The sequence below is a fragment of the Impatiens glandulifera genome, chromosome 4 (genome assembly GCF_907164915.1).
Source record: "Impatiens glandulifera chromosome 4, dImpGla2.1, whole genome shotgun sequence".
NCBI lineage: Eukaryota > Viridiplantae > Streptophyta > Magnoliopsida > Ericales > Balsaminaceae > Impatiens > Impatiens glandulifera.
The window spans coordinates 16083349-16094713 of record NC_061865.1 but is presented as its reverse complement, the minus strand read 5'-3'; the positions used below and the strand labels follow the sequence as shown (position 1 = coordinate 16094713).

At 32.0% G+C, this 11365-nt stretch overlaps 2 protein-coding genes across 3 annotated transcripts; one reads left to right on the top strand and one right to left on the bottom strand.

Annotated features, from left to right (window-relative positions):
- The first annotated feature begins 1930 nt into the window (after positions 1-1930).
- LOC124936023 (DNA polymerase zeta processivity subunit) lies at positions 1931-3729 on the top strand. Of its 2 annotated transcripts, XM_047476473.1 has the most exons (5): positions 1931-2046; positions 2125-2205; positions 2393-2505; positions 2703-2892; positions 3014-3729. In XM_047476473.1, the coding sequence occupies exons 1-5, from the start codon at positions 2016-2018 to the stop codon at positions 3334-3336; spliced, it is 738 nt and encodes a 245-aa protein (XP_047332429.1). In that variant the 5' UTR covers positions 1931-2015; the 3' UTR covers positions 3337-3729. The 2 variants fall into 2 exon arrangements, with proteins under 2 accessions (XP_047332429.1, XP_047332430.1); XM_047476474.1 differs by lacking the exon at positions 1931-2046 and having other exon boundaries at positions 2190-2205; positions 2648-2892.
- A 4806-nt stretch (positions 3730-8535) lies between these two features.
- LOC124936910 (probable BOI-related E3 ubiquitin-protein ligase 3) lies at positions 8536-9598 on the bottom strand. The gene is made up of 3 exons (XM_047477441.1): positions 9505-9598; positions 9174-9420; positions 8536-9090 (listed from the first exon to the last, which is right to left on the bottom strand). The coding sequence occupies exons 1-3, from the start codon at positions 9543-9545 to the stop codon at positions 8572-8574; spliced, it is 807 nt and encodes a 268-aa protein (XP_047333397.1). The 5' UTR covers positions 9546-9598; the 3' UTR covers positions 8536-8571.
- Positions 9599-11365: the final 1767 nt, after the last annotated feature.

Here is an 11365-nt window from a genome sequence, read left to right as displayed (position 1 = left end):
TTGGCATACTAATCTCCAATAAAACTCCAATCACTCTTTCCATAATTCATCTACAAGCCAAAGCCAAAGTCAAAATTACATGGATAAAATGGAAAGCCTTTTAGGGCTCATACATACATTCTTACATACATAATACATAACAACAGTGTCTAGGGAAGTTTTTCAGGAACTTCTCAGTTATCATCATCTCTTGTGTCTTTCTGGGTGGTACCGTTGCTGCCTTCTTGTCTTTCCTGTGCTGCTGGACCCCTAAATATTATTCGTCTGCACAATTATTAAGTAAGAAACATCATTCATTTAAATGACCATTTGCATTTTAATCATTAAAATATCCTCCAATAGATAGATGTGTGCACCAACATCAAGATTTATATGTATGAATGTATAAAGAAAATGATATCATACTCATTTGGAAACAATTTCAGCATTTGGGTCCAATCCATGATTCTCCAACCTAACAACAATGTTGTAGGTAATGTGAGACATCAACCAAGTAAACCAATCGGTATTGATTTAATAAAATTGTAAGCCTCCATGAAAGCATCAAGTTTGATAACAATAAGCATATTGTTATTATTCTTTTATTACACTGTACATCTACATATGGGAGGTAAGTGTATATTCCAATACACCTGTCATTTTACACCACCAGAAGATCTCAAAATAAAACAGCATGAAGTCGACTAGCAATGGCTTTCGAAGTTAAGACTAATAACAAATTTCCGCATATTTCTCTTAACATCAGACTCATCTACAGTTTGCCTATAAGTCCAATAAAACTGATTCACAATCTATATAGTCCTAAATGTAAGCTAACTTACTTGAAGAACTACTGCTTAATATATGAAGATCCAAAACAGTTTGTGCACCTCCCTTCTTAAAACTCTAAAGTCTTAACACTTTCATGTAAACAATCAACTACAAAAAAAAAATCAAAAGTCCTGCATAATGCTCAAAAAGGTAACAAAAGGAAGATCCAGAACATAACTGAAAAGATGCAACAAATCATAAAACACAAGATGAGTTATTTAGGGTACAATAACATGCCAAAATAACTTTCGAAATGATACAGCAATAGTTACAAAAAAAGGGGGCGCAATAGGTTCCAAACCATATATAGAGATTCCACAGCTATATGATACTACACGTCTACGGGAGTGTGCTTGCTGGAAAATCGGCACTATGTTCAAACCCTAGATATAAATCAATAACTATCTATAATAACTGATTCTAGTGATCCTTCCTCCGGAAACCTAAATAAGTTGGTATATATTTCTCATGTCTACGATAAAACAAGGAACCAGAAAAAGCGTTAGGCAGAGAATGTGCTAACCAGATGAGACGCGTCCTACTTGACGCATCCTACGTGATGCACCTGCGTGACGCATCCTACTTGTCGCATCTTACGTGACGCATTGAACCAATCAACCTGCATTCAACGAATCAGGACGAATCAATGACGTTCTGTAAAGGAAATCAACACAAACAATAATATGTATAGGAAATCAACACAAACAATCATATGTAAACAAAATATAAACGAATATAGTGAAATTTTTTTGCTTCGACCGTCGTCGTTCGTCGTTGGAGCCGCAGTTCGCCGTTGGAAGTTATTCGCAGCTCTAGGCCATTGAATATAGTGGAATGGTCGACGGTGCCTCTTCGATTGGTTCTTCGGCGATGAAAAAGAAGAGAAATTCTTCTCCGCCACCAGTAGGGTTCACGGCGGAGAAGACATTGATGAGAGAGAAAATGAATCAAAAATGAAAAAAAAATGACTTTATAGGGTTTAGGGTGCGTCGCAGCTGGAGGGTGCGTGACGCAGGGGTATAATGGTCATTAAAAAAATTGGGGTCACCATCCGCTGTTTTAGGCCGCTCTTTAGGGTCATTTCCTCAAATTTCCCCTTAAAGATGCTTAGAGCAAGAAACTCAGAAATCATAACACCAAAATTCTGAAAATTTTCAGAGAATCTGCGCCTTCTTAAGAGACAAGTGCGATCGATTATCGCGCCAATGGATCGTAGAGAAAGACAGTCTCCACAAGGTTTAGATTCATATATGATACATATATGTACTTCCATTTTCTGTTGTTCGTAATCTTATTCTTCTCTAAATTTTTCAGCTGAGACTGCTCGTGTTCTTGTGGAATTCTTAGAGGTTGCCATCACTTCCATCGTCCATCTTAAAGGAATTTATCCTCCGGGTATTCTAATAATCCCCTTATTAAAAACTAGTTTGAGTCATACTTACTTAGATTGAGGCAGCATGACTATCTATGATCTTTCCTAAAACTGCCAGTTTTGAAATCCAAATAAGAAATTAGTACTCTCCATAGCCTTTAATTTAGCATTAGTTTGCAGTTTCATTTGATTTTATAATTTTACTTGAAGGTGCATATGAGAGGCGGCGATATATGAATGTTGTGGTTCATAGGGCTCGTCATCCAGAACTTAAAGACTACATTCATTCTGCTGTGAATGGTCTCCGTTCTCACATCCTCAAGGTAATACGGTTAATAAGTTCATTGTAACCATTTTGTTTCGTCTTGTTCGTGTTTAAGGTGAATGATGTGAACAATTGACAATGGTAATGAATTCGCGATGTTTATGAATCACTTCACATGTTACACTGTATCCATAATGCAGTAAGTTGGTGTTTACCCTTTACACGGAGCTGGAAAATGGTTTTCTGATTTGGCAGGGATTGGTGGAAAGAGTGGCAGTAGTATTCTTCAATGCTGAGAATATCCCATTGGAGAGATTCATTTTCAGGGTATCTGTTAACCAGTCTTATGGCGAAAAGGTGGAGGAAGCTGATCTACAGTTCTCTCTCCGTTCATTCTTGATTAAGCTTCCACTATCGGAACCTCTAACGAAACCTCTTCCCATGGGTAGGTCTGAAGCAGCTTGGTTTCTTCTGTTTTTCAGGAAGAAAATGATGTTGTAAATGTTCCATTATATCTCTATTTTCAACTGCTTTATCTTATTATCTCTGAAATCTTGAATTGGCAGGTTGTAGATGGGAGATAACAACTTATTTCCGTTCACTGCCTGAGGCAAGTACAAGCGAGGAAGCTGATTTATGGATTCCAACAGATATGAAACAATGGATGCAACCTCCATTAATTACTCCTGTGAAGTCAATGAGCAGTGAGCCCATGTCCTTACAACTCTATATGGAACATCCAAGTCTTTCTGAACCAAACCCTCAAGGGCTTTCTATAGGAAATCCATTTGTGGAGAAATATGAATGGTTTTCTGAAAGCTTTAGGGTAAAGAGAAATGAAAAGTTTCAGATAGGAATGGCTAGTTTACCTAGTGTGTTGGAGAAGTAATAAGTGACATAGAATTAGAGCATGATGGAAATTGAAGAAACATAGACATTGTGTCCTCATCTTCTTGAAGTGGAATCATTTGCAGAGTGGATTTTTTTTTCTTCGATTTTTTCTACTTCATAGCAGCAAAAGTAGCAGATGCTTCTGGCAAAGATGTGTACCAGATAATTTATTGTATACCCTCCTTTTGAATTCTTGATTGTGCTGAAAAATATAGAATATGGGTTAGTAGGGTCTCATTGAGTTCCAAGCAGATTTACCAAGGGTATCTGGGAAGCTACCACGGTTATTATATATCAGGGTAAAAAATCTTATGTTATATTCTCATAACCAATGTTTTACTGTGTTTGTGGATCTCATTATGAAATAAGAATATTATTAATACTGTTTCTTGCTTGGAGTATTCATTACATTTGGAAATAGATACATGCTACTAAATAGCACATGTTAGAAATGATGTGACATGCCTTTTTATTTCCAGTAATATTCAAATTCATTGACTCTAGAGAAACATCAGGAACTTTTAATTATTCAAATTCATTGAATCATGGTCCTTGAAATTGATTTTTGTTTGTTTTTCGTTTTGCTACCAGGGTGAGGTAACACATGTTTTGAATTGCCATTAATTTCAGATAGTAGTCTTAAACTGTATTATTCTTTTTTTGAAGTGTAAAATAAAACTCCTTGATGTATGTTCGCTTTATTCTGGCTGCGATGTAAGTAACTAGTCTTAGTGTGTGATCATTTACTTGGTTTGCATGGAAGGGGGTTTCATTATTTCTATTCATCATTGTCTTCTTATATGTCGTGAAATGTCATATTACGATTGATTCATCAGATTCAGCATATTTCTGTTAATGAGGATTTCAGATCTTAGGTTCTTTGAAAGTCTTTTTTGCTTTCTTTCAGTCATCAGTTTCTCCATTCAGGTCCTTGATCCTCAGAGAAGCGAATTTAGTGTATTTAAATTATGTGGAGGTACACTGCCTCCATTGATTTCAAGATTCGTTTCTCTATACTGAAGATCAATGTTTAATAACCTTTAGGTGAGGATCTTTTGTCTTCTATATGGGCTCTCACTGTAGGCTGATCTTGAAGTCAATGCATAAACTGTCTTCACATATTAAATGGTTGTCCAATCCCATATTAGTGGTTGGCCTAAACCTATATTTTCCTTGTGAACATATTTGTAGTAGCATATTTAGTTCCATCAGGCAGTTAATCGTAGTTGTGGTAAACAAGATAGAGTATTATTCTTAATTTTTTGTTCTTGACTAATGTGGTTGAATCAGGTTCTACCATAAGAAAGACATCTGCTGAAATAAGCTTTTCACTATTTGTCAAGTTGGCAAACCTGCTTTGTGCTGACATCTTACAACAGGTGTCATTCGACTCTCCATCTATGTTTAGATGAAACTTCCTCTATTTCCAAGTATTATGAAGGGAGTATTTTCTAGTTAATCATATATTATCCACTTGTGATTTTAGTCAATGGTGAAGCTAGTGTTAAATGTGTTGATTGTAAGGAGGAATCTAGTTGACTAACATTTTCATATGATATGTGATGCACCTAGATAAGATTTGAGGGCTTGTTTGGTATACAAGTGTATTTGAGGTTGAAATAAAGTATAAGAAAATTGAAAAAGAAGTTTCAGGAGCATGATCCTTGTTCCAAAAACCATAGAGAGAATCATTTTTTATTATCACCATGCAATTTTTTTTGGAATTTCACCATTGCTGTTAAATCACTCTCCAGTGGATCTTTCAAGAATCTTGATGTGGAGAATTGAGAACTCAGACTTGTATTGAACTGGTTTTGTTTATTGTAGTTTAATAAAAATACAATTTGTTTTTTTAAATAAAGAAGAAATTGAAATCCTAATAAAAACAGTCCATCTTCTTACCATATTAATTGGTGGACCATATTATCTCTGTGCATTTACTTACCAATATGATTTAGTTGTCCACATACACACACATCATATGCACTTGTTCACTTCTAATCACAGTTCATAGTGATAGCTGATTCTTTGTCATGTCAAAATCTACTTTCTAGTCCGCGTCTTAACCTTACTGTTGTAAAATGTGCAAACTTTCAAAAAGGAAGATTGTAAACATAGTACAAGCCATCAGACATTCTAGATAGGATATCATTAGATGAGAATCCACTTTGCAATTTTGTAAACCATAAGAAAACCAATTGGAGGACATCTGATATATCCACATAAAGAAAGAATTGAAGTTTTAGTGCTTCACCCATAACCAATGGTGGTCATATCTAGGGACTAGGGCCTTGTTTGATCTGGGGTTATTTGAATAACCGGGTGGCTGTTTCAAATAACCTTGGTATTACATTATATGCCTAAATATGTCTTTTCTTTTAAAAAGGCCTAAATCCTTACATTATATGCTTTTGTTGATTCTCTGAATAGGGTCTGGTTGGGTCATAGACAAAAACAACTTAATTAGATCTTTTTTTCAATGGTGTTTGTTTGTTTTTTTTTTTTGAAAAGAAAATTGTGGGTGTGGGTTGATTCTTATGCTGACAAATCAATCATACCTTTGTGAATCACACATAGTGGAATGCAACTGCAGCAAGCAACATAAACAAAGCACTAGATAAAATGGCAATTACTACTGCATGGTGCCATGGGTGTTGAAATCTCCGTGCAGCAGGGTATGCTTACATTTGCATTTCAATATCTCCCCACTTGGCAAGATTCTGAAGTATTTTCACTTTTCAGCATCAACTTTTCTTTTTTTGAAATTTGTTTTTAGAGATGGGTTTGGTTTGGTTTGTGTGGGGGTGGGGTCCAATTAGCTGAAAAGTTTGGATTTTGTGAACAAATTAAGGTGGTAGGCACAAAATGAATGAAATGTGGGTTGTTGTTGTTGTTGATGGGAAGAAAAAGTGGGTATCTCTCTCTTTCTTTCTTTCATTCTTTTTTTTTTATCTCTTTCACATTTGAATTTTGATTAAATGAAGAACCCATATTTCATGCTTGTTTGTATACATGACTACTTGTCCCATTCCTTTTACAGAAGCAGCAGCCCCACCTCCAACTGATAACTGGATTACGTATTTATATCACACTAAAGTAAGTTGACAGCTTTCTTTGACACATTCACACACAATTGCTTTCTACTGTTGTCACTTTGCACACACACTTTCTCTCTTTCACTAAAATGTGATCAAGATCATATCAGTAGTAGCAATTTGGTGGTGGTTGTGATCATCTCCTTTGGTTGGTAGTTGTGTTTTGTTATAATTCACTTACTAATAGTAATGGGTTCACTTCATTGGACAATGGTTTATATATATATATATATGTGTATGTTTGAGTGAATAAATTGGTCAATTTATATTCACTCACTTCAATGTTTTTATTTTCTTTATTTTCTTTCCCTAGTAGGGGTTTAGATGTGAAATGTTGTTGACTATGGAGACTAGCTAGGCATCATCGTTATTTGTCGCGATTTTGACTCAAATTCATGTTGGGTCGGGATAGAAGAAGTTATAGAAAGGTCTTCGTCAAATTGTTTTCACGATCCCCACAGTCATGACCCCTTTAATCAGGGCATTCTTGCTGAGACTTTTCGGTTTTTTAAGGGAATCTTAAATTTTGAGACAACCAATGCAAAATGACAATGATTGAGAAATGTATATTTCAGTTCAATCCAATGCTCTTATTGTGATGGACCTACCCTTGCTAGGGGCACTATAGGCATTTGGTTAACTGAATTAAGACACTTTAAATTGATTGTGTGATTAGTTTAGATGCAAACCCATATTTTTTGGACATGAGTTTGAGGTGATGATTTTTCATTTTTTTTGTTTTGTTTTCAGTTTCTATTCAATTGATTTTCATGAAAACTTAGGATAAGCTTGATTGAGTATGAAAATAAATTAAATAAAAATACTTATTTTTTTAGTAATTGTTAAATAAATTGATTGGATAATATGTAGGATATTTAAAAATTTGTATATTATTTTGAGTTTAAATAAAATATTAATAATTTATTTTAAATTGACATATTTAAATAAGATACATAATAAAAAATATATTTTAAATAAAAGTTATGGATAATTCCAAATTTAAATCTTGTCAACATTTAATTATAAAAAGTAGTATTAATCACATTCATCACAAGTCACAATCTAAGTTGGATGACATTAATTATAAATAAAATAGTATTGATTGATAGAAATCGTGAAAATATTTTATTATTTATTTTTTTTTGCTAAAAATAATTAAATTATTGTTGTTATTGACTACACGCTCCCTAGGACACCCTAGTCATAGGACCACACAATTGCCGTCCCACGCCATGCTATGTCACATCTAGTCAGCCACATCAGCCAAGCCACGTCACATCTAATTATTCTTGTCAGCCACTTCTTCCCCGCCACGTGTCATATCTTAATCTTATTTGCCTTCGTCACACGCCCCCATATAAGAACAAATTATTAAGAGTGAGGATTCTAATTCATATTTTAATTAGAGTTTAATCACAATAAATAAACTTTAATTATATGTAATTAAATTATAAACCCATAAGAATAAATAAATATATATTTATTTATTTCTTTTAGTAGTGTTTAGAATAGAGAATATAAATATCATCTCCTTTCCATCTTTTATTAACCATTATTTGTTCTTAATTTCTTAAAATTTTAAAATAAAAATTATTAAACATAATTTATGGTAAAATATGAAGTTTTCATAAAAAAAAATTTTACTATTTGCTACTCTATTAAAAAAATAAAATTTACTTTTATACCCTCATTTTATCCAAAATTTATCTTGTATTTCTAATTCTCTCTTATGTTCTCGAGAAAAACGATTAACTTTCCCGACCGACTCTACCGAATTTTCATAAACGAATTTCAGAAAACGTCACTAATACCATTATAAGTTACGCATCAGACAATCAAGGAATTAAGAAAAATATTTTAAAATTAAAATATTGTAAATGCCTAAATGAGTATTTTACAACCATATATGTCATAATTATGATTTATTAAAAAATTAAATAATAAGTTCAAAATTTCATAGATTATTATCCAAATTTAACAATTTACTTTATTTGATATACTATATATATTTTGGGTATAAAAATTCCAAAAGAAGAAGATTATATAGATATTTGAGAAATTATTATTATTATTATTATTATTATTATTATTGTAAATTTGTTTGTTTGTTATAATCCTGTTTTATAATTCCCCAAAATTCAAAACAACAAATTAATATTAACAGTGCCGTTTTTAGTACATTGACAAATAGGGCAACTGTTAACACAAGATTCACAACCACTACAAACACAAAGATGCCGGCAAGGTAACAACAACACCGACGACTCCTCCTTTCCACATCTCCGGCACATCCTATCTCCGGCGCCGGCGACTTCTTCACAAAAACCTCCATTAATACTATTACTACTACAGAACGATACCTGTTGTTGTTCTTGAATCTGATCATGATGATGATGATGGATCATCATCATCTGTTCCAAATTACTTTTCAAAACATTTACAGTCATCTCATTCCTCTCTGCAAGATCTTTCCATAACTGATTTTCATTACACAGATTTCTCACCTTCTCTTGTAGATTCCAATTGATTTGTCCGATTTTTGCTATTTCTTCGTCTCTTTCTTTTAGTTTCTTCGTAATCCTTTGTTCTACAGTTTCGATGATTCTCATTGTTTCTATCATCCTTCTTTCCTGTATATACAATTTCATTTGCTCCGCCTGCACAATAATAATAAATTATGAAAACAAACAGGAAGAAGGAAGAACTTAAATGAAATCAAGTTTCGTTTATGAAAACGTACGTGCATTGCGATTAATTGATCGATCTCTAACTGATGATTTTGAATCTCTAACGAAATATCTTCTCCTAGAAATGAGATTGAATCTCTTGAACGCTTCCTGGAAATCAGTAGATTATTACTACAGGCATTGTTGTCAACATAGATCGGTTGAGAATTCCAATTCGCGATCGTCATTCCGGAAATCGGATGATTTCCTCCGTATGATCCAATAACTGTTCGATTTCCTTCATTCTGACCTATGAATTCCCTATGAAATCACAATCAGTTTCGTAAATCGATCGCAACAGAGAAACAAAACAAAGAAGATGAGAAATCAGAATCAGATCCGAACCTGTTATTGATGAGATTGAGATGGAGAGGCTCAACCGCCATGGAAGAAGAGAAGATTTCCTTGTTCTTCAAAAATGGCGTCGTTTCTAGAGAGAGAAGATCGAAAATGCATGCAGTTGAGAAGGTTCGTTTCAAAAGACTGACATAAATAGAGAGAAGGAGAAGAGAGAGAAAGATTTCATTTTTTTTTTTTTTTTTTTGGTTTTTTCAGTTTTTTGGGGATTCCTTTCAGTTTTAATATTTTTTTTCTTCTATAATAAATGATCTTTTCTTGCTTTTATGGTTACTATCTTCATCACCATTCTTTTAATTTTATTTTTAAATTATATAAAATATTAGTATTTCAAGATTTCTATTTATTAAAACATCATCTTTATGGAAAAAGAAGTCATTTGTTATGTCATTTTTAAAACTTTAAACTTATAAAATATATATATAATCTTAAAAAAATAATAAAAACGTATATTTATACAAGTCAACACAAGAGTCTAAACCGAAAAACGGGACGATCGCATATTTTATTGATAGTGATGATGATAGTAAATCGGGTTCATACTATATTCAATCGGTCATATTTTTGGTGGAGTAATGTTTTAATACTATACTTTATAAATAAGTTTACATTTCATGTCTCTTATATAATTTTAAAATAATTATATTAAATCAAAGATTACAAAAATATAAAATAAAAATAATAGTGTCAAATACATTTATTCATTAAACAAATACCTAAACAAAATAAAGTCTATAAATACTTGTTTACATGTATAACTAATATTCATTTACATTTAACTATTTAAATATTAATTTTGTTTAGTAATAAAATTTATTCAAGCAATCAGTGCTAAGAATATAAATAACAAAACTTTACCCTTTTTTATAGAACGATAGATTCTGCTGCTTTTTTGGAGTGCGATTAATTCCCGCGCGTTAACGAGTTAAGCATATACTGCAAACACGCTTAACCATTTAATCAGATGGCGCAGAACTTATCGCATGACGGGTTCGAACCTTGAGGCCTGAGGTATATCAAAATCTTGATACCGCTATGTTAGAAGAGGAAATTCCTTTATTAGTTTTAAGTTGATCTATATAGATTAATTTTATTAATCCATTAATATATAATTTTAAGTTGATCTAAACTTAATTAATATATTTTGAACAGGTGTAATGAGATATTGACATGCATGATTTTGGTTAGACTTTAAGAGATTGTTTATATTATATCAGATAACTCACTCAAATAGTTAAAGTGATATATAAACATAGTTCCTATGAAGTTTATGAGTTCAATTTTCACTTCAAATATTTTAAGTTAAAGTAAAAATTATAATTTTCTGTGTTGATATTATAATAAAAATATAATAAATGTCATCTTGCAATTTTACAATAATAAAATCACATCTCAAAATATCACATTAGTAAAAAGCAAGTAAAAATCCAAAAACAAAGAAAGAAAAAGAGTGCATATGAAAATCAATAGAAGAGTCCAACCATAAAACATGGGTTAGTGATGTAATGACTTATTTTCTTTCTTCAAAAGTCAAAAAATAAATAAATAATTCAACAATAAACTAGGAGAAAAACATCATAAAAGAAAAAAATAAGTCATTACTACATCATTCCAAAACTTTATTCAAGTAAAAAAAATAAAAATAAACACATATAAAAGTCAAGAACTAAATTAGGTTTAACATTCATTTATTTTGGACAACAAGATCAGTAAAATTAGAATTGTAATTGAATTTCAATTTCGTTAAATTACAATTCAATTCTTATGTTTAAAAAAAAATTATATTGAAATTCAATTTTAATTTTTATGTTTGAAAAAACTTCCCATAAAAGTAATTTATATATATTAT